General features: G+C 39.4%; 2 protein-coding genes across 2 annotated transcripts; both read right to left on the reverse strand.

Annotated features, from left to right (window-relative positions):
- Positions 1-607: 607 nt before the first annotated feature.
- On the reverse strand, positions 608-4607 carry LOC133010380 (zinc finger protein ZFP2-like). The gene is made up of 2 exons (XM_061077940.1): positions 4330-4607; positions 608-3250 (listed from the first exon to the last, which is right to left on the reverse strand). The coding sequence occupies exons 1-2, from the start codon at positions 4520-4522 to the stop codon at positions 2307-2309; spliced, it is 1137 nt and encodes a 378-aa protein (XP_060933923.1). The 5' UTR covers positions 4523-4607; the 3' UTR covers positions 608-2306.
- Positions 4608-16582: 11975 nt separating this feature from the next.
- On the reverse strand, positions 16583-21361 carry LOC133010386 (zinc finger protein 558-like). Its single transcript, XM_061077951.1, has 3 exons — positions 21156-21361; positions 19601-19840; positions 16583-19455 (listed from the first exon to the last, which is right to left on the reverse strand). Exons 1-3 carry the CDS (start codon positions 21325-21327, stop codon positions 18428-18430), a joined length of 1440 nt encoding a protein of 479 aa, XP_060933934.1. The 5' UTR covers positions 21328-21361; the 3' UTR covers positions 16583-18427.
- Between the last annotated feature and the right edge of the window lie 449 nt (positions 21362-21810).

The raw sequence follows: 21810 nt of genomic DNA on the forward strand, positions 1-21810 counted from the left end.
GGGTTGTGTGGTTTTAATGCTCAGAAATTTTAAAGTATTTTAATACTATTAATAACATAAGTGCAGCCATCGATACCAGAATGTGAGTGAATGTGCTAAGCCTACTTAGATCAGAGTTGATGAGCTGACGCTAACCCAGATGAGTAGGGGGTGAGTTGGTAACCTTGAATCTCCTGTAGATGGGATTTCCTGGCCATAGAGGTTCTGCCAGCAGTTTTAGCTGTAAGGATTAAGGTGTGCCAGCAGGATTACCTTATGAGCACTGTAGCTTTCTTGTTCAGGCAAAAAGATGGCGCATTTGTAATATGTTGTCGGCAAAACAAGGCTACTTACATAACGCTTTGAAACCTCCAGATCAGTAGTTCTAATCTTTTTTTCTGGAACAGTGGCCCCCTATACCTTATCCAGGTCCCTTATGTCAACTACATTTCTTCTGAATAGCCAAAACACAAAACTCTATTCTCTAAACAACACTGTAAACTGGCAAACCTGTAAACACTGTTCATACCGGTTAGACACACTTTGCTAAATTAAATCACACATTTTGCAAAACTGCATCTACAGTTAAATACATCTGTTTGGTGGTAAAACACTCATTACATTAGGCTCTGGTCAGATGTTTCTTTATTTAATCTCTGCCACTTGTTTACAACCCTGTTTCCACATCCTTAACTTTACACATTCATTTCTTCCATTTGTCAAATTTGATGTTTTGTAAACCAAAATGAAAAAAAAAGGAGGAAGAACTAACAGACATACTTTTGACATTGTATTTGTCAGACAGAGGAACACTATTATATTCACTAAAGATCTAGATTTTTCTATGCATCACTAATTGGAAGTTTCTACTTGTCTCATATTTTCTGTGAAGGCAGCCAGGGCTACAGGGACAAGTGTTTTCTTGCTCACTCTTTAAAAAAAACTATCCAACACTAAACAGTCAGTTTTTAGGTAATGATGACACACAACGTTAAAGTTTAATTTGAATTTTCTGTGTGAAGCTGCTCTTACATGAAAAATACAACAACATTCTATAATGACACTGCTCTTTCCAGAACTGCTGTTCTAATTCAGTATTTGCTGTTATGAGAGATCCTTGTTTACAGTTTGCTCTGGGAAATACATGTACATTTATACTGGTAATGCTATTGTAGCATTATGACAGAATTTGATGTGCACATATATGTCAAAACTCCAGACACATTCTCATTCACTAAACACATTTAGCAGTGTGGCACACTCTCTGACCCAGACTGACACACAGAGGCTCAAAGTTTAAAAACAACTAACACCCTGTGTGATTGTGACTGAGGGGTAGAGAGGTCGTACTCCTACCAGAAGGTCAGCAGTTCAATCTGACCGAAACCCAGCTACGAAGAAAATCTCCTCTAATGTAAACATACGAGTTTCAATAAGTGCAGGAATGTGTAAATATCCTAGTTAATATTTTCAGAACTTTTTCAGGAAAGACTTTAGTTTTACTTCTATGCCCAGCGCTTTGCATTGTTTTTTATTAATTTATGTAGTGTGTAATTATTGCTGAATAGTGTGTGTACATTAGCTGATGCAGTTGATGGCAGTGTTTGGTTTAGGGTAAAGATAACATAGTTTTGAATCAATTGTTTGATTTTACAAACAAGACAAAGGTTTTGTGAGCGTAGCTTTAATTTTCGTGTTTGTGTTTACTATTTTGAGAAAAGGGGAGATGGTTCAGGAAATGGATTTTAGCAATTCAGAAAAACTAAAATAAAGGCTTGTCCCCCCTGTATATAGGTATTGGTTCTTGAATATTCACCTGATATTCAATAACGATAGAATATGGAATGTTACAAATATTAAGTATATAAACGGTAGTATATGCTATATATATTGTTTTATTTATTAATATCCTGTTATGTTTAAATAATTATATAATTATAATAATCATGATGAATCTGTTCTATTAAACCGCATTTGTGTAAAGATTATTAGGTTTTTGACCATTATAAGTGAGTGATCACAATAACCATGACAACTTGACACTGTGACTTCTTATCAATTGAATACATTGAAACGCATACATCTATCTACTGCAAAAGTATATATCATTAAGTTTAGAATCTCCACACCTCTCATCTTGATTGTTTCTCCTGTGTAAACTGATTTCCACTTATGTGGCTTGTGTGTTGTGTCCATGAAAAACAACTGAATCCTCTCCCACATATTGGAAAAAACACAATAGGTTGCTATGCTGAATGTGATCTCATGGGGATTCCCAAGTGAGACGCATCAAAGTCTCACAGCTCACCCACATGTTCAATAAATATTCAACTTTTACCTGAATGAATTCTATTGTGCTTTTGCAATGATCTTGAAGAACTGAAGCTTCTTGCACATGTTTCACAACCATAGGGTTTCTCACCTGTGTGGGTTCTCATGTGGTTTTTAAGGATGCTACTTTGTCTAAAAGCTTTCCCACAAGTCTTGCAAGAATATGGCTTCTCACCTGTGTGAATTTTCAAATGCTTGTTCAAACCTGTTTTTTGATTGAATCTCTTCCCACAGGTGTTGCAGGAGTATGGTTTCTCTCCTGTGTGGATTCTCAAGTGGAGCACCAAGTCTGTCTTGATTCTGAAACTTTTCCCACATATTTCACAAGTATATGGCCTCTCACCTGTATGGATTCTTAGATGAACATTCAATGTTGGTATGTCAGTGAAACCTTTACCACAGATCTTGCAAGGGTACGGCCTCTCACCTGTGTGGGTTCTCATATGTATAATTAACCAGGACTGGAACTTAAAAGATTTTCCACAAGTGTCACACGATAAAGACTTTTTACATTTGTGAGTGTAAAGGTGTGTCTTTGTTGGGGAAGAGTTGTCTACATTGTCACTGTGGCTTGTGTTATTGTGATGCGTCTTCTTTATCTTCGACTCTTCATCTCTAGTTGATCCCGGGTCCATATCATCGCTTCCTCTCTGATCTTGGCTCTCAGCTACAGGAGAGTTATGAGAGAGTAGCTGGTCACTCTCTGGTTCTTCTCCACTGTGGTCGATATCCTCATTAGTAGGAGTAAACATAAAGGGATCTCTCTCCTGCTTCAGTACAAGCTGCTCTCCCTCCTGACCGCTGCAGAGTTCATTCAGCTCCTCTTTAATCTGTGGAGGCTCTGGGTCTGTTTGGTCCAGACTGGAGCTTCTCTCCTGGCCACAGAGCTGCTGCTCAGTGAGAACCTCCTCCTTCTCCTTACAGACATGCTGTGGGAGCTCTGGAGGAAAAAAGAGACATAATAATGTGATGGTGGAGAAAGAGCCAATAAAAAATACATTTAAACCATAAGGATCTTTTATGAGTCTTGTTCCTGTGTTTATTTTCATCAAGTCCATTCTACTTATACACATCCGTCTTGTGTTGCTTTAGCTCAGATTTCCAAACGATATGCAGTATAGCCAATATAGTATAGTCAGTCTCTGATAACTGTTTAATCATGATGTTCCAACCCGGTTTTATATATATAAATATAATATATAGTACCAAGTAAATAATTTAAATCACTTGAACATACATCAGCATGATAAGAACAATTAGATGACAGAAACCATCTTCGAGTAAATGTGTGTAACGTGAAACTTGATTTTTTAGTTTGGTCTTCCCCCACTTATTGTAACGTAAGGCAAATCCATTCTATATTTAATACAGAATGTCAACATCAATGTATTAGAGATTTAATCGTGACAGTCTTTTTGGACTTTTATAGTAAAAACATGAAACTCAAATTATTTAAATCATATAGGTTTTGTAAAGGGACTGTCCCACTGACAAGACAAATATAAAGAAAAATTTCAAATGGCTTCATCGTTTTTTATTTACTACTGAAATCATGTAAATTGTTGCTCTTACTGTTACCATGATTATTATTTAGCTTCCTCTCTCACTGGGTTGACACTGTTATTATTTCAATGTTAATTTTCTTTAATCATTTCAGTAACTTCCAAAAGATGAACAGCAAGCTGATCATGTTCACTATGAGGTTAGAGAGATTCAGATTGGACATAATGATAAAACCTCAACCTTAAGATTGAAAACCTTAAAGGACGTCATAGACTGCGGGCTGTTTGAAAAGGGATGAGTTAATAAAGCACGGTGCGTTCACGCCCATTATTTGGTCATTGATGCGACTGGTGTTAGATGTTAACTGGTTCATACTATGTCTGAAAAAGTTAAATCATTTAGGCTATGCCCCTGAAGTTTTCTGTTCATGTGCAGGTGACACGAATAGTGACTGTACGTGCAGAGCCGAACGATCCTCCGAGTACTTCTCCTGAAGACCATTGTGTTTGAACTCACCTGTCCTGTGAAGCTTTATCTCAGGTTTCCAAACGATATCCAACAGCCTGCGCTGACGAACGATCTCTTTCTCGTACTCGACGACAGTTTGTTCAAAGACTCTGAATATTTCTTCAACAGCTGAAGTTAGTCGCTCACTGACAAACTCTCTCAACCCGTGAACTGGAGTCATTGTTGCTTCTTTACCACTCATATGTCTATTAGCGTCTTCGCGCTGCTACCCCTCAAAAACGCTGATAAAGCTTCGGGTGTTCACCTTCGCTGACTGTATTGCTATTTTTTCTCTTCTTCCTGTGCTTATTGACGGTTGGCAAACCAGTTTATAGGTGTGTTACAGCCACCTTCTGGACTGGAGTATGGAGCAGTAGATTGGCAGCAAACTGAACTAAACTAAAATTAAATTATGTTTCTCTTAAGTAGTTCATTAGAAGATGATGTATATTCATTGATATCTTTACTATCAATTTTTTCTATGTAACATTTGGCTTTTTGTATTTTAATCCTGATATGAATTCCCTTCTTTATTCATATATTTTGTACACTCTATCTGTACATGAGTGACAGTTTTCCGGTTTCAAAGTGTTTTATTTGTCATATAGAGTAGGGGGCAGACTGAGTGAAGGATCTGTGTGTTTGGGTGTAGTCCAGGGTGGTGTCAGGGCCACTGAATGTTTAACGGTCTGATGGCAGTTGCATAAAAGCTGTTCCTAAGTCTGGACATCCTGGATTTCACACTTCTGTCCAGAGGCTAGAGGTGTGAACAGTCCGTGTTGGGGGTGGGTTTGGGTCCTTGACAATGGAGCAGGCTCTTCTCTAGACCATGTCCTGCAGAGAGGGTAGTGATGTCCCGGTGATCCTCTCAGTGGAGCTCCCATAACACACGGTGATACAGCTGGTGTCGAGCCCGGTCCCTTCTGGACCAGACAGCGTGTTCGTTGATACGAGGTTCAAGTGTTCAAAAGTTTCACAGTAATACGTTTATTGTATAAGAACAATACTTACAGAGAGTCTCTGGAGTTCTCCAGGACACGTCACCAGGTCACTGGATCATGTCGAGAAGAAGCCCCCACTTTCCCAAGTCCACAGTATTTGTAAAAGACACAGAGTGCAACACAGAGGCGGTTCTTTTCTTGAGGGCACTCAGCAATTTGCCAGATGTATTCTGTCTCTCAAAGTGCAGTTTTTTGCAAGCATATCTCTGTGAGAGAAGGTCCAGTACACCAGGTGTCTCCCCTCATAATAATGCCCTTATTAAAAAAGGGAGTTTTTCACAGTGGAGATTAGACTTTAGAGGAGGATTTAATATCTTTTTCTCATAATAATTTGGAAAATGGTTCTTTGTGTTAGTCCTGGTACGTCCTCTCTCCTTCCTGAGAATCTGTGCTTTCATTATCTCAAATCTCAAGATGGATTTCCTTCTCACGCATCCCCAAGCTGCATTTTGCAGTCAGATTGACACTCAGATGGTTGCACTCTGTGTTTGACCCTGTACCTGAGTCCAGAAGTTATACATTACTCCAGATGAAATAAACAGTTGTAATATTGTTAATTCTATAGACTACACAGCTAATATTGATTCACAGGATATAAATGTAGGTAAAATATAGTAAAATATATTCATAAGATAGAGAACAAAACATAGATATCTCAACACTGGTCAAGATAATCTCAATGATGCAGCAGTAGAAGCTGCTGAGGATATTTGATGACATGCCGAATTTCCTCAGCTTCCTCAGAAAGTACAGTTGCTGTTGTGCTTTCTTGTCCAGCTGGTCAGTGTTTAGTGTCCAGGTGAGGTCATCACTGATGTAGACGCCCAGGAATCTGAAGCTGCTCACCCTCTCCTCCTCAATTAGCCTCCGCTAATTACATTAGCTAGTAGCACACACATACTAGCTTTAGTTTGGTCCATCCCCCACCCATTAACAGGGCAGCCTTTATGACCTACAACAGCCACCATGGGGTGACTGAGACACTTCGGCTTCACTTTTGGGGAGCAGTCATGTTTTCCATCTATATTTACAGTCTATGCTCTACATGCACATGCAAGTGTCATGTTTCGTGTGTGAATGTGACAGATTTTCTCGACAGTGGATGCTGGGCCTTGATTTCCAGTGTATTGAAAATATTTTACATGCATACTTGTGGAAAACCTATTTACTATTAAATAATGTATCGCAAATCCCTTCTACAACCCCAAATCAGAAAACGTTGGGACGGTATAGGTAACATTTAAAATAAAAACTGAGAACATTGATATTCAAATTATCTTTTACCTGTATTACAATAAAAACAATACAATAGCACATTATTTGATGTTTGACCTGATGAATACATTGTTCTTTCAAAATAGACACATTTCAATTTAGATTTTTGCAACATATTTAAAAAAAAGTTGTGACAGTAAAGCATTTACCACTTTGTAATGTTGCCGTTCCTTTTCACAACACTTTAAAGACGTTTAGGGACTCAAGACACCAAGTGATGAAGCGTTTCAGCAGCCATTTTGTCCAATTCTTCCTGCAAACAAGTCTGAAGGTGTGCAACAGTACGGGGTCTCCGTAGTATTTTGCGTTTTAAAATGCAGCACATATTCCTTATTGTGGCCAAGTCTGGACTGCCCGCAGGCTCTACTTTTAGAGACTTTAGGGAGGACAAGTAAAGGCCGGCGCATGCTTCTCCAACTGCGGCTTTCTACGCAGTTGTGTCGACGGACTTGTTTTCATTTATGGTTCTCAAAGGGTTGCGCGGTTGCAAAGCAAGTCACCGCCAGAACACTAGGCGGAGTAACGTTTTTTGTCGAAGATGGCCTTAGAGACGCCTTCTTTGTGTGTGACAGTCGTGGTAGACTGTTAATTTACATCGCTACTGCTGCTTCTCATAGCCTTTTTCTTGCTGACAAATCTGCCAGTCAATGACTGGTTATACAAGTGGTCATATTTTCGTATCTCTTCTGCCAAAGGCTCTTCTATTTGGTCCATATTCGTTCTTCTAAATCTTCCGTGGTTTCTGCCGGTATTATGGGGCATGAAATCAGAAATGTGACTCCGGAAAGGATGTAGTTAGCAGAACAATCACAGCCTTGCGGGCTGCATGAAGCTCTGTCGTATAGTTAGAAAAATTGGGCGACGCACGCAAGCACGCAAGGGGCCCGCATGCGCTTGCATGTCCCTGAAAACACAGAAGCATGCCCTGGGGTCTCATTTATAAAAGAGTGCGTAGGATTCATCCTGAAAGAGTATGTACGTACAAAATCCGGAAATGGCGTACGCAAAAGATAATTCCGATTTATAAAACCGTGTGCACGCTCACCTGAACGCAATGTTCGCTTTAAAAATGACAGTCCACCTCGAAACGTTCGTACGTGGATCTGCCTCCAAATCCGCCCTCACCACGCCCACTTTCCACCATAAATGGTCAATGCAAAGCACGGCGTGAATATTAAATGATGCTGCTGACCAATGGGTTTCCACCGTGAGTCCTGACGGAGTCACCGCATCAAGCGATGTGAAGAGGAAGTGAAACTTTCTGACACTGACATGGAGGTGTCTGTTAGTGAGGTGGAGGTGGAGAGCGACTTTATGGGACATCAGTGATGTCACTAATAAAGAAAATACACTGATACTCTGCCACTGCTGCTGTGGATAACACACTGTGTGAGATCAGAAATCGCTGATCCCTCGCTTCCTCCTCGTCCTTCCATTCGCATGCACACATCGAGCAGATCCCCGCACCGGTGTCACGGCAGTATTTATTTATTTAGAGTATCGGACCGATTCCCTCACATCAGTGGATCCTCACCTCCTCTGGGATATTATTTGGAAAGTTTCCTCATTTCTTGTAAGTAATCTCCAGTGCGCTATGTGCGCTCTGTGCGCCTGATGGCACGTTCACTGCAGTGATCTGATGATACACGCACAGTGTTAGAAAATATTATTAAAACCTATTAATGACTCTGCACCGTAACTCTGCTGTTAAATCGAATCTGAACCTTATTTGCTAAAAGTTGTTTTATATTTTTTTTAATTAAAAGGCTCGTGTGGAGCAGATACGTCGCGCGAGAAAAACTGTTGGTTTTAATGTAAATTATGAATTGGATCAATAATCTGCTGCAGTTCACCACCTCACGTCTGTGTCGCCGTTTTCCCGTCTCCCCAAAACGCTCGTAAGGGAGGGTCTAAGTTTGCGTAGAAATATGCACATTTTCCCGTCAAGTTTGTTTTTATAAATCCCAACGTTGGCGTGAGAAGTGGCGTACGCACGTTTCAGGCCCGTTTTGTGCGTACGCAACGGTTATAAATGAGGCCCCTGGCCTTTAGCACCTCTGTCTGCAAGCGCCTCATATTCTCGCAATACATCTTTGTCGCGATGACGGACTCTAAGGTGACTTATGAGATTGGTAGTGTTAAATTTCCTACCCTCTCGGAACCTTTGCATTTGTTGCAAATTACAATCCCACAGTCACTCTCAGAAAGTGTGAGTTACAAATGTTAAACTGTATGAATCCTAATGTGCCTATGTAATGATGATAACTGAGAAAAAACTTCTCCCACAGGTATCACAGGAATACAACCTCTAATCTGAGCAGACCCGCATGTGATAGTTCAGGCCAGAAATCTGTTTCATACCTTTCCCACATGTTTTGCACAAATACGGCCTCTCACCCGTGTGAATCCTCATGTGGACTTTTAAGACACGCCTTTTTTTTTTTTTTTTTTTTTTGAACATTCTTTTTATTGAACATTTTCAGAAATTATAACAGTCCAGCACATTACATACAGATTATATGAAATATGTAGCAAATCCAAAATACATCTACAGCAATGATCTCAAAAGTCCTAATTAGGTCTTACATTTCAGGCAGTTGCAGTCTGAGCTCCCAGGTACCTCACCACTTCATCAAACTTAGCTGTAAGGAGGTCATTCTGACCGTTGATACGAAATCTTAGTCTTTCCAGAGAAATATAATCTAACATCAAAGACTTCCATAGATATATTGAAGGAGGTTCATCTCCTACCCATTTGGTCATAGCAGCCTTACGGCCCAACATAAGCAGAAAATGTACAGTGTTCTTATGTGGTCTTAGTGATTCAGGAATATAACCCAATAAACATAATATTGGATTAGGCTGTATTTTCTGTTTAATTATCTCACCAACCTCATCGCATACATTTTGCCAAAACCGTTGAATCTTTTCACATTCCCAGAGGCAGTGAAATCTTGTCCCTAAAATAGTTTTACATTTTAGGCAGTTTGGAGAGGCCCCTGCTGTGTATTTACTATACATATAAGGAGATATATAGACATTTTGTAGGATATTATATTGCATTTCTCTGAATCTGTTACATATGGATATTTTCGATGGTAAAAGTAAGATTTCCTCCCATATTTCACTGTCTATCGTTGTTTTCATCTGGGTCTCCCATAGTTTCCGTAGGGATGATAGTCTGTCTGTTTTTAGATATTGCAATTTGGAGTAAAATTTGGAGACAAAATGACCCTGTTTAAGACTATCTAAGAGAGTCTTTTCTAGTGAGTTAAAGTCACCTGGAAGACTGACAGTATCCATTTTAGTATACACATAGTGTCTGACCTGGAGGTATTTGTAAAATTCTTTTGTTTGTAATTTATATGTAGCCTGTAATGATTCGAATGTTTTAAATTTTCCCCTATCCCAAAGGTCATAAATATGGTAAATTCCTGCTTCATACCAGTTCTGAAAGTTAGGTCCAGTGCCTCCCCTGGTTAATTCAGGGTTATCAGTCAGTGTTGTTAAACAACTCAATTTATGTTTAGTCTCGAATAATTTCCGTAAAGAATTCCAAGTACTACACACATTATTAATTAGATAATTGTCTTTCACCATAATTGGTAATTCACTCCTGCGTTTGTCAAGTAAGTTGACAGGAGAGTACTGTTTGGAGAAAGTTGCTTCAATATCAAACCATGGCGGCTTCGGTTTAGCAGTCGACCATATTGAAATAATTCTGGCTTGCATTGAAGTTGTATAGTATGTAATGTTGGGGAGGCCCCATCCCCCTTGTTCTTTTGGCAATTGTAAAATATCTAATTTAATTTTAGGCTTCCTGCCAGCCCATATAAAGTCAGAGATAGCTTTATTTATATCTTTAATGTTGCTTCTCTTCAAAAATATGAAGAGCATAGATAGTGGGTACATAATTTTGGGCAGAATTGTCATCTTAATAAGATTGATTCTGCCAAGAAAGGATATAGGAAGCTTCTTCCAGCTCAGCATCTCGTCTTTAATGTGTTTTACCATGGGGTTAACATTTTTAGCATAAAGTTGACAAATTTTTGGTGTTATTTTAACCCCCAGATATGTGAATCCATCTGGTGCCCAGCGAAAAGGTTTTACAAAGTCAGGTTCATGTTCATATGAAATACCAATAGGCATGATTTCAGATTTTGTAAAATTAATCTTGTATCCAGAAATTCGACCGAACTCTTTCACACATTTGATTAGCGCAGGTATTGAATTTTGTGGGTCTGTCAATGTCAGGAGGATATCATCCGCGTACAGCAGAATTTTGTACTGTGTTGTTCCTATCATCGTTCCTTTGATACTGGAGGTTTGCCGGACAGCAATTGCCAATGGCTCTATAGCTAAAGAAAACAACAGAGGTGATAGTGGTGACCCTTGAGCTGTACCTCTGTTAAGTTGAAACTGGCCAGAAATTAGACCATTTGTTAAAACTGAGGCAGTGGGTATTTTATATAGAAGCCGTACCCATCGAACAAAATCTGATTGAAAGCCAAATTTTTTCAACACCTCAAACATGTATTTTCGTTCAATACGATCAAATGCTTTTTCTGCATCCATCGTTACTATAGCACTTGGAGTTTGATGAAAATTAAGATGGTGAATAATATTAATTAAACGTCTTGTGTTGTTCGATGAAATACGGCCTCTCACAAACCCTGTTTGGTCTGCATTAACTATATCAGTCACCACTCTTTCTAGTCGATTAGCTACTATTTTTGAGAGTATTTTTACATCCACCCCAAGTAGGCTAATGGGGCGATAAGAGGCACATAGTTCTGGATCTTTCCCTTTTTTGGGGATAACTATAATATGAGCTAAGTACATAGATTTTGGGAGTTCATCCTCTTCAAAAGATTTGTTGAACACACGTTGTAGTAGTTTGTTAATTTTGCTTTTCATCTTTTTATAAAACTGAACACAAAATCCATCAGCCCCTGGACTTTTATCCGACTGGAGTGAGGAGATTGCATTATCAATTTCTGTTATTGTAACAGGTCCTTCTAGCAGTTTAGCTCGTTCATCTGTTAGCTGAGGTATCTGTAAACCATCTAAGAAATTGCTATCGGCAAGTGTATCATTGTCCAGTTCTGAGGTGTATAGTGTTTTATAATACCTCTGAAAACATTCATTAATCTTTGTATTATTTGTCTGGCGAATTTGATCCTCATCAGATATTGCAGAAATAAAAGCTTTTTGGGGAGAGTTTCTTGCAAGACGAGCTAAGAACTTATTTGGCTTATTTCCAAATTCAAACATTCTTTGTCTAGCAAACAGAATATCAGACTCAGCCTTCTTTGTTAGTAAATTAGTCAGCAGTATTCTTGTCTCCTTTAACTCTTTAAGCACCCTATCGGATTTGGATCTATGAAAATCTTCCTCTAATTTTTTGATTTTATTCTCAATTCGTGATTGTTCCTGAGTGCGCTCTTTTTTCTTCTTACAAGAGTATGATATAATCATGCCTCTTATATAAGCTTTATAAGCTTCCCACACCAGTCCCGGATCACAGTCATTGCAGTCGTTTACATCTTAATAGAGGTCTGTCTGTGTTTCCAAGAATTTAATAAAATTATCGTCATGAAACAGTGATGAGTTAATTTTCCAAGAGAACGATCGCTCTGTGGGCCTAAGAGGTTGCATTTCCAAAGTGACAGAAGCATGGTCTGAAAGGGCAATGGATCCAATGTCAGACTGTTCCACCAAATGGGCTAGGTGTCCAGATATAAATATATAGTCAATTCGCGAAAATGACAAATGAGGTGGAGAATAAAAAGTGTAATTCTTGTTATTAGGATTCATGTATCTCCAACCGTCTAGCAAGTTCAATATCTCAAGAAAATTTTGTAATTCTCTGCCAGATTTTGACTGATCTTTATGGGGGGGGGGGTAGACACGCCTTGTTTTAAACGCTTTCCCACAATTATTGCAAGGATATGGCTTATCACTTGTGTGTGACATCATGTGAGCTTTCAGGTGAAAATGACGTACGAAACCTTTGCCACATGTTTTGCAAGAATATGGCTTCTCACTTGTGTGGGTTCTCATGTGGTCCAGCATGACGCTTTTAGTCTCGAACCTTTTCCCACATGTTTCACAGGAATACAACCTTTCACCTGAGCAGACACGCATGTGATAGTTCAGCGCAGCAATCTGTTTGAAGCCTTCCCCACATATTTTGCACAAATACGGCTTCTCACCCGTGTGAATCCTCATGTGAACTTTTAAGGCACATCTTGTTTTAAAAGATTTCCCACAATTATTGCAAGGATATGGCTTCTCACCCGTGTGTTACATCATGTGACATTTCAGTAAATTACGACGTCTGAAACCTTTGCCACATATTTTGCAAGAATGTGGCTTCTCACCTGTGTGGATTCTCATGTGGTCCAGTATGACTCTCTTAGACTTGAAGCTTTTCCCACATGTTTCACAGGAATACAACCTCTCATCTGAATGGACAGTCATGTGATAGTTCAGCTGAGCAGGCTGTTTGAAACCTTTCCCACATGTTTTGCACAAATATGGCTTTTCACCTGTGTGGACTCTTTGGTGTTGGACGGCTTGTATTTTCTGGCGGAATCTATTTCCACATATTTCACAAGAAAACAGCTTCTAACCTGTGTGGATTCTCATATGAACGACCAATTTAGATTTAAATCTAAAACTTTTCCCACAAATGTCACATGTTGAACACTTTTTATCTCTGTGAGTGTTACATTGTCTCTTTGTTGGGAAAGAGTTGTCTGCATTGTCACTGTGACTTTTGCTATTGTGAAGAGTCCTCTCTCTCATCTTATTCTTTGACTCCTTATCTCTAGTTGATCCCGGGTCCACATCATTGATTCCTCTCTGATATTGGCTCTCAGCTACAGGAGAGTTATGAGAGAGGAGCCGGTCACTCTTTGGTTCTTCTCCACAGTGGTCGATCTCATTAGTAGGAGTAATCATAACCGCATCGCTCTTCTGCTTCAGTACAAGCTGCTCTCCCTCCTGACTGGTGCAGAGTCTCTCCTGCTCCTCTTTAATCTGTGGAGGCTGTGGGTTCTCTTGGTCCAGGCTGGAGTTCTTGTCCTGGTCACTGTCAACCTCTTCCACCTTACAGACATGTTTAAGGATCCTATAAAAACACTTGGAACTTCATGCGAGTCCTGCTCCTGTGTTAGTTTTCATTTGACCATTGTGCTTTTACACATCTGTACTGTGTAGTTTTATCTCAGGTTTCCAAACAAGATCCAGTAGTCTGCGCTGATAATTAATGTCTTCATTGAACTCAAGGATAATATTCTGAGTGCCTCGGGATATTTCTTCAGGAGCACCAGTTGGTGTCTGTGGGACCTCTTGGTCCAGACTAGAGTTCGTCTCCTGGTCACTGAGAACCTCCTCCTCCTTACAGATGTGTTGCAGTGGGAGCTCTAAAGGACAAATGCACACAAGAAGTAGGGCACTAATGTGATGAGGGAGAAAGAGTAAATAAAGGATACTATACGAGTCCTGCTCCTGTGTTAGCTTTCATTTGACAATTCTGCTTTTACACACCTGTACTGTGTAGTTTTATATCAGGTTTCCAAACAACATCCAGTAGTCTGCGCTGATAATTAATGTCTTCATTGAACTCAAGGATAATATTCTGAGGGACTCTGGGTATTTCTTCAGGAGCAGCAGTTGGTGTCTGTGGGTCCTCTTGGTCCAGACTAGAGTTCGTCTCCTGGTCACTGAGAACCCCCTCATCCTTACAGATGTGTTGCAGTGGGAGCTCTTGAGGAAAAAGGGGACACATAAATGGGTCACTCATTTGATGATGGAAAAAAAGACATCTGGCAATATAATATCTATAATGTCGGATCATGTCTCCAAATCGTTCCGGTCACTTTAACCCGGATGTCCTGACTTCGCTTCACTTTACGTCTTGTGTTGTGTAGCAGGTTTAAACATGCGTCTCATAAACTCTAGAATCAAAACAAAGTAATTTTCAATCCTGTACCAGTCCACTCGCACTATTTGCCACACACTTGCTTGTGCATTCATCCAAAAAGTTCCACAAAGACAGACAGACCTTATAGTTTCAGCTCCAATTCTGCTCGGATCTGCAGGTGGCGAATCAATAAATCAAATTTGATATATATATATAGCCCATATTCACAAATCACAATTTGTCTGATAGGGCTTAACAACTCATCTGCCCCTAACCCTCAACAAGAGGAAGAACTATCACAAAAAAAAACTGTTAACAGGGAAACAAATATAGAAACCTCAGAGAGAGCCACATGTGAGGGATCCCTGCCAGGAAGGACAGAAGTGCAGTAATGCAACGGGCAACTGAAAACATCAACAAAATAACTGTGTTTAGAATATTGATTAGAAGAAACAGTTTTTAACATAAAGGAAAAGGGTGTTAATGTTTAGAGTATTTATACATAAGTAAATGTCCGATAGAGATGAAGGGAGCCGTTTTTCCCTTACGTTAGCACTGGAGTCTGTGTACCTGTCACTCCTAATGTGCTGCGTGTGAGAGCAACGCCACCACCATAGAGTGAATTAATTCTGTTGGAAATGCTGAACATTTTACAAAATTCCTGGATTCGCGCTGAAGTTAATCTTTTCTTTCCTGGCCCATATGGCAGAAAACACCCCCAATTTTTTTTTATTTAACACATTTTCATGAAAGTTATCTCATAACTTCTTGAAGTTGTTACTGAGGTATTATTGCTTATCTTAAGAGGCATCACATCACTTATCTGATCAGTGCAAGGTTCGGGCACATGCAAAATACCAATAAACTTATTTTTTGATGGGCTCCATGGCCACTGGATAGAAATGTATCATGTGTCATAATTTTTAAGCTCCAACTTATTGCAAAACTACATTTGATTGTGGATGTGGCAATGAACCTCTACCTAGCCACAGCAATATTTCATATCTGCTCCTTTAGAGTCTTTGATTCAGAAACTGTGTCTTTTTTCGGGTCTTTTCTTTTTAAAATAAAAGTTTTTTTTGTTTTCAAAACATTTGACCCATTTCTTTTACCATAATCGAATCAAAAATCAGAATCAATAAGAACCAGAATGGATACGATCCAAATGATACCGAACCCTCATTGTCACACCAAAGGCTTATCTTGATGCTAATGAATGGGAAATACATTTTGAACAGATGTACATACATATCAAATTTTAACATAGCCCACATGATGTGCCAAATGTTAAATAAATCCTGCACTGTTTTTCCATATCAAAACCAGTCACAATCACTTTTGAATGAAAATTAGATTTTGCACATTTGCACACAGTTTGCATCATCTCCTACAGTTTGGGGGTTGTAGGTGGCCCTAAGAGCTCAACGCACAACAACTGAAGAAAACACATGCAAGCGGACAAAACACATGCTATGTAAGAAAACATCTTCATCAATTTCACAACACAACACATTACAGAAATTCGCAGCAAATAGAGAAAACGACATAGGAAGTGTTTCCAGAGGACAGCATAAATAAACAGCTGATCACTGGGACACACACGATCAGAAACTTTCCATCTCAATGATCGATGGTAGAAACCCCAATCTGTGAGTAAATTAGCTCCTGTGCTAATTTCCCTGAAGACCATTGTGTTTCTACTCACTTGTCCTGTGAAGCGTTATCTCAGGTTTCAGAACGATATCCAACAGTCTGCGCTGACGAACGATCTCTTTCTCGTACTCGACGACAGTTTGTTCAAACACTCTGAATATTTCTTCAGCGGCAGAAGTTAGTCGCTCACTGACAAACTCTCTCAAACCCTGAACTGGAGTCATTGTTGCTTCTCCACCACTGTTGTGTTTGTGATTTACCATCATCTACTCGCTGCTTCCACACATCCACACTGATAACGCTTCTGGTGTTCACTTCCGCAAAGAAGTGACATACTTCCACTTCAATGTTGTTCCGCTAACAAAATAAAACCCTAGCCTTAGTACACTGTTCGATGCAAATGTTGAGTTCAAAAGTCAGAATTTTATTATGTGAAAACCACAGTGTGATTGGAATTAGAAATACATGTGATTTTAGCCCAGAATCTGTTGTGTACCTGTACATATACAGACCTGAATGGAGAACACAGGTAGGCCTACAGTTATTTATAGGAAACATGGTGAAAAGAAGTTGAAAACTTAAGACTGACAAACATTGACAGTTGCCTTCACGCGGACATTGTTGAAATCAATAACGACAAGGTCAAAGAGGATCCTCAAGACAGTATTTCGAAAGTTGAATCCAATATTGCCAATAAATGCTCAGGTTGAAAAACAAAAATTACTTTGGAGGAGCAAGCGGAACAACTTGAAATTGAAATGGAAATTGCAGCATCAACTGCAAAATTAGCAGTACGACATGCCTCATGTCATGGCCGTGTCTCATGTGTATTCGGATGGAACAGAATCGGATTTTCAAAAATAAAAACAGCACTCAATACTCATGCTAAAGATACAACCCACAACAAATTATTCATCTCAGTTGGGCAATACTCAGTCAACAGTGGAGAAAAACAATGGAATCTGACATATGTGAAAATAAAAATGTAGTTAAGCATACATGCTTCAAGTGACAAATATCTGGTGAAACATAATCCTGGTGGTCAGCAAGCAATACATAAAGCGCTCCTCAAATACCTGAGATGAATACAATCTGTTACAAAGCTGCTTATACAGCAGAGAAATGTATGCTGTGGCCTAACACCTTCTCTGAGACCATTTTAGAAATGACACGCCACTGCCAATATGGACAAAATCATTGAATGGCCCACAGTTAAGGCAGAAGAAATTAAAGACTAAAGACATTGTCAAGTTCTTTGAGTACTACGTGAAAATAAACCCTTATCTGATTTTTTGGTCGAACTCAAGTGTATGTATATAAAGTAAGCAACAAGACAAAATTACAGCAAAAATTAAAGAAGTTACAGTTTTGCAAGTGCTGTTTTTATGCCTACAGAACTGAATGCCAAAAAGAAAAGCTTTCAAACTCAAATGCAGCCACCGCTCTCTGGTTTGTTTGGTTTGGTAAGACGTTTTGTCCGGTTAATGAGGGAGTTTTTTCTCTCAACAGCCACCAAAGCGTTTGCTCATTGTGGGCTCTGCTGGGTTTCCCTATAACTTTGTAAAGTCTCGACCTTACTAACCCAGCAAATAACCCAGCAGATGAAGCTTCAGTGGGACTAAAGATTGAACCTGTAGTTCAAAAAAGATGGATTGAAAGTTCAAGATTTGAAACGGAAATCAGGAAACGATAGGCCAAAATAACTTTTTGGACATGGACATTGCTTATGACCCTGAAGTAAAAAGTAACTTCACAAAACTTAGAAGTGGCCCCCGTAAATATATTTTCACTCTTTCTAGCTGGAAAAATTGCAGTAGGTTGGATTCTTGAGTTAAAAATGATTTTACAGACTTATAGTAATAAAAAGAGCCGGCTAATAACTACAAACACAAATGGTGATGCTCATCAACTAACCGATGTGAACACAAATATATAGTCACATTAAGACAAAGGTTGTCTGAAGATTGATCTCCTTGAAGCTAAAACCTCTATAGTACACTTCTGTCAATTGCAAACATTTACAAAGAAATTCAACTCCATCAATGTAAGACATTTGTCTGAATAACCAGCACTGAAAGAAATATATTCATTAATGAATTGCTGTGACAGAAGCTTATTTATGTAAAAAGAAATTACAAAACTGTGACTGTGGTGTGATCACTGCAATGATGTGAGCACAGAAAAGCACTGTATGAATGTGTGCGTGAAAGGGTCGTTTGCAAAACTATTCATCAAGAATAGAAAAGGGCTATATAGCCTTCTTACCATTTGAATCTGTATGACTTCTAATGTGCCTTTGCAAGGATGATGATTGAGTGAAAGTTCTCCTACAAGTCTTGCAGCTGTACGGCTTCTCACCTGTGTGGGTTCGAATGTGCACGTTTAAGGCACCACTCTGTCTAAAAGCTTTCCCACAGTCCCTGCAAAAATACGGTTTCTCACCTGTGTGAGTCATCATGTGAAACATCAGGGCATCCCGACGTAGGAAACATTTGCCACATATTTTGCACAAATGTGGCTTCTCACCTGTGTGGGTTTTTTTGTGAACCTCCAATGATGACTTGTGGCTAAAATTTTTCCCACAGGTGTTGCAGGTGTTTGACTTCACATATTTGTGGGTTCTTGCGTGGACCAGCATTGCTATTGTAGTCTTGAAACTTTTCCCACATGTTTCACATAAATATGGCTTCTCATCCATGTGGATTCTTATGTGCTGTTGCAAGTGTTTTATATGACAGAATCTTTTCCTGCAGGTGATACAAGAATAGGGCCTTTCACCCGTTTGGTTCCTAAGATGCATATTCAATTCGGATTCACACTGAAAAGCTCTTTGAAAAGTTTCATATGTTAAAGACGTTTTACTTGTGTGAGTGTAACATTGACTCTTTGTTGGGGAAGAGTTGTCTACATTATCACTGTGACTTGTGTTTTCGTGACATCTCTTCTCTTTCTTTGACTCTTCATCTCTAGTTGATCCCGGGTACACATCAATGCTTTCTCTATGATCTTGGCTCTTAGCTACAGGAGAGTTGTTAGAGAGAAGCTGGCCACTCTTTGGTTCTTCCCATCTGTGGTCGATCTCCTCATAAGTAGGAGTAATCATAACGGCATCATTCTTCTGCTTCAGTAAAAGCTGCTCTCCCTCCTGACTGGTGCAGAGTTCCTCTTCCTCCTCTTTAATCTGTGGAGGCTGTGGGTCCTCTTGGTCCAGACTGGTATTCCTCTCCTGGTCACTGAGAACCTCCTCCTCCTTACAGATATGTTGCTGGAGGAGATCTAAAGGAACAAATGCACAGAATAAATAGGGCACTAATGTGATTAGGGAGTAAGAGTCAATAAAGGATACCATAAAAACACTTTGAACTTCATGCAAGTCCTGCTCCTGTGTTAGTTTTCATTTGACCATTCTGCTTTTACACACCTTTCCTGTGTAGTTTTATCTCAGGTTTCCAAACAGGATCCAGTAGTCTGCGCTGATAATTAATGTCTTCATTGAACTCAAAGACAATATTCTGAGGGACTCTGGGTATTTCTTCAGGAGCAGCAGTTGGTGTCTGTAGGTCCTCTTGGTCTAGACTAGAGTTTGTCTCCTGGTCACAGAGCTGCTGGTCAGTGAGAACCTTCTTCTTCTTCCTACTACATACATGTTGCAGTGGGAGCTCTGGAGGAACAAGGGGACACATAACTGGGTCAATAATTCGATGATGGAAAAAAGGACATCTGGCGATACAATATCTATGATGTCGGATTATGTCTCCAGATCGTTCCGGTCACTTTAACCCTGATGTCCTAACTACAAAATAATTGTATTTAGAATATTGATTAGAAGAAACAGTTTTTAACATAAAGGAAAAGAAAATGTTTAGAGTATTTATCTAAACATGTCTACCTGTCTGCGCTGATGAGCTTTCCTACAAACAGTTTCCACATGATGCTCAAAGGTCAGCTTGTCATCAGTAACAATCCAAAGATATTTTTACTGTTGTATATCTTCCACAGCCTGACCATTAATCCCCACAGGAGAGATGGCGTTCTAATTATTCCTGAAATCTATAAACATCTCCTTGATTTTGGCGGCATTAATATCTACTGTAAATAGGATGACTTACACCAGTCAATAAAATCTTTCGCTACAGGGCCATGATAAGGGTAATCAGAGCTTACAAAGAGAGACAATAACAGAATCAAGAGTCACATCCCTGAAGATGGACTGCTCCTTACTAAAATCCTAGACATTAAAGCGATTATAAAAGTATTCAGTCCATTGCAAAGATCATAGTCAGACTTTATTATTGAGGGAGATTCCATCCCATGCAGGACGCAGGTTATTGGCACTGAACAATTTCTAAACTTTAGCTATGTTTAGCAAGCTGAAGCTCCTTTTTGGCTTGTTTATGCAGCTTGTTGTACCAAGTCATAGCCCCTTGATTAAAGCAAATATTGCGCAAGTAAATTGGGTTTTGGACAGATTTGGAATCCTATGGTTAGGGTTAGATGAAAATTTGTGTGAATGTGGGAATAACAAGGCCCTCACAGAACGTGATGTAAGATGACACAGCCTCTGTGATATCGTCCAGATCATCACACACATCCTGAAGAAAATGTCAGTCTGTACCAAAGGTCCCTAAATGCATATTTCCTTATTTAGAGTATTTAAATAACCGTCCCAGACTACTCAAAGCATGCTGCCACATAATCAATCATTTTTGATAAAGTGGGGCCGCTAATAAAACACAAACAATACATATTACACATTTTTAACAACTCAATACATATTTTGTAGCTTGAATATCTCAACAACATCTTGTCAGAATCTTATGTCATTGACCTTGTCATGGAATTCAAAGGGAATGTGGAACTACCGAAATAATTCTTACCCTGAAGTTTTCCATTTAAGTGCAGGTGACACCCTGGTAAGGATCTTGAGAGTCATGTTCCTGTGTTAGTTTCCTGAAGACCATTGTGTTTGAACTCACCTGTCCTGTGAAGCTTTATCTCAGGTTTCAGAACGATATCCAACAGTCTGCGCTGACGAACGATCTCTTTCTCGTACTCCACGACAGTTTGTTCAAAGACTCTGAATATTTCTTCAGCAGCAGAAGTTAGTCGCTCATTGACAAACTCTCTCAACCCGTGAATTGAAGACATTGTTGCTTCTTCACCACTGTTGTGTTGTCGTCGTCCTCTTCCTCTTCTGCTGCTTCTGCTTTAGTGTTTCTTCTTCTTTGTTGTTGTTTTACGGCAGTTGGTATCCAGAATGATGCATTACTGCCACCTTCAGGTTCCATTCTCTGATAATACCGTTATCTTATATCCGCTTGTCCAGTCCAGTCATAATAGAAAAATGTCAAATGCATTTCCTCCCTTTTGCACAATCTGTACTTTCTAAAATGTTCCTTACACTCAGCAAGTCCTTTTCCCTTTAGATAATCCATCAGTATTTGTCTCTCCTGTACGAATTTCCCACATGACATGAGTATGTGTTTTACTGTTTCCTCATCCTGACAATATTCACACAATCCAGTCGGGCTTTCCCCAGTAATGTGTAGTGTGTCGTTCAAATAACTTTGCCCGATCCTTAGTCTGCTTATTGTTACTTGCTCCTTCCTATTGTTTCCCCTGCTTCTTAAC

The sequence above is a fragment of the Limanda limanda genome, chromosome 1, assembly GCF_963576545.1.
Source record: "Limanda limanda chromosome 1, fLimLim1.1, whole genome shotgun sequence".
Taxonomy (NCBI): Eukaryota; Metazoa; Chordata; class Actinopteri; order Pleuronectiformes; family Pleuronectidae; genus Limanda; species Limanda limanda.

Bases quoted from the DNA above. Each gene is read 5' to 3' on its own strand.
- LOC133010380 (XM_061077940.1), bottom strand. From the start codon at position 4,522: ATGAGTGGTAAAGAAGCAACAATGACTCCAGTTCACGGGTTGAGAGAG. The intron at 3,251-4,329 runs GTGAGTTCAAAC...TTTTTCCTCCAG, and splicing joins GATAAAGCTTCACAGGACAG to AGCTCCCACAGCATGTCTGT.
- LOC133010386 (XM_061077951.1), bottom strand. From the start codon at position 21,327: ATGTCTTCAATTCACGGGTTGAGAGAGTTTGTCAATGAGCGACTAACT. The intron at 19,841-21,155 runs GTGAGTTCAAAC...TTGTTCCTCCAG, and splicing joins GATAAAGCTTCACAGGACAG to AGCTCCCACTGCAACATGTA. The intron at 19,456-19,600 runs GTGTGTAAAAGC...TTGTTCCTTTAG, and splicing joins GATAAAACTACACAGGAAAG to ATCTCCTCCAGCAACATATC.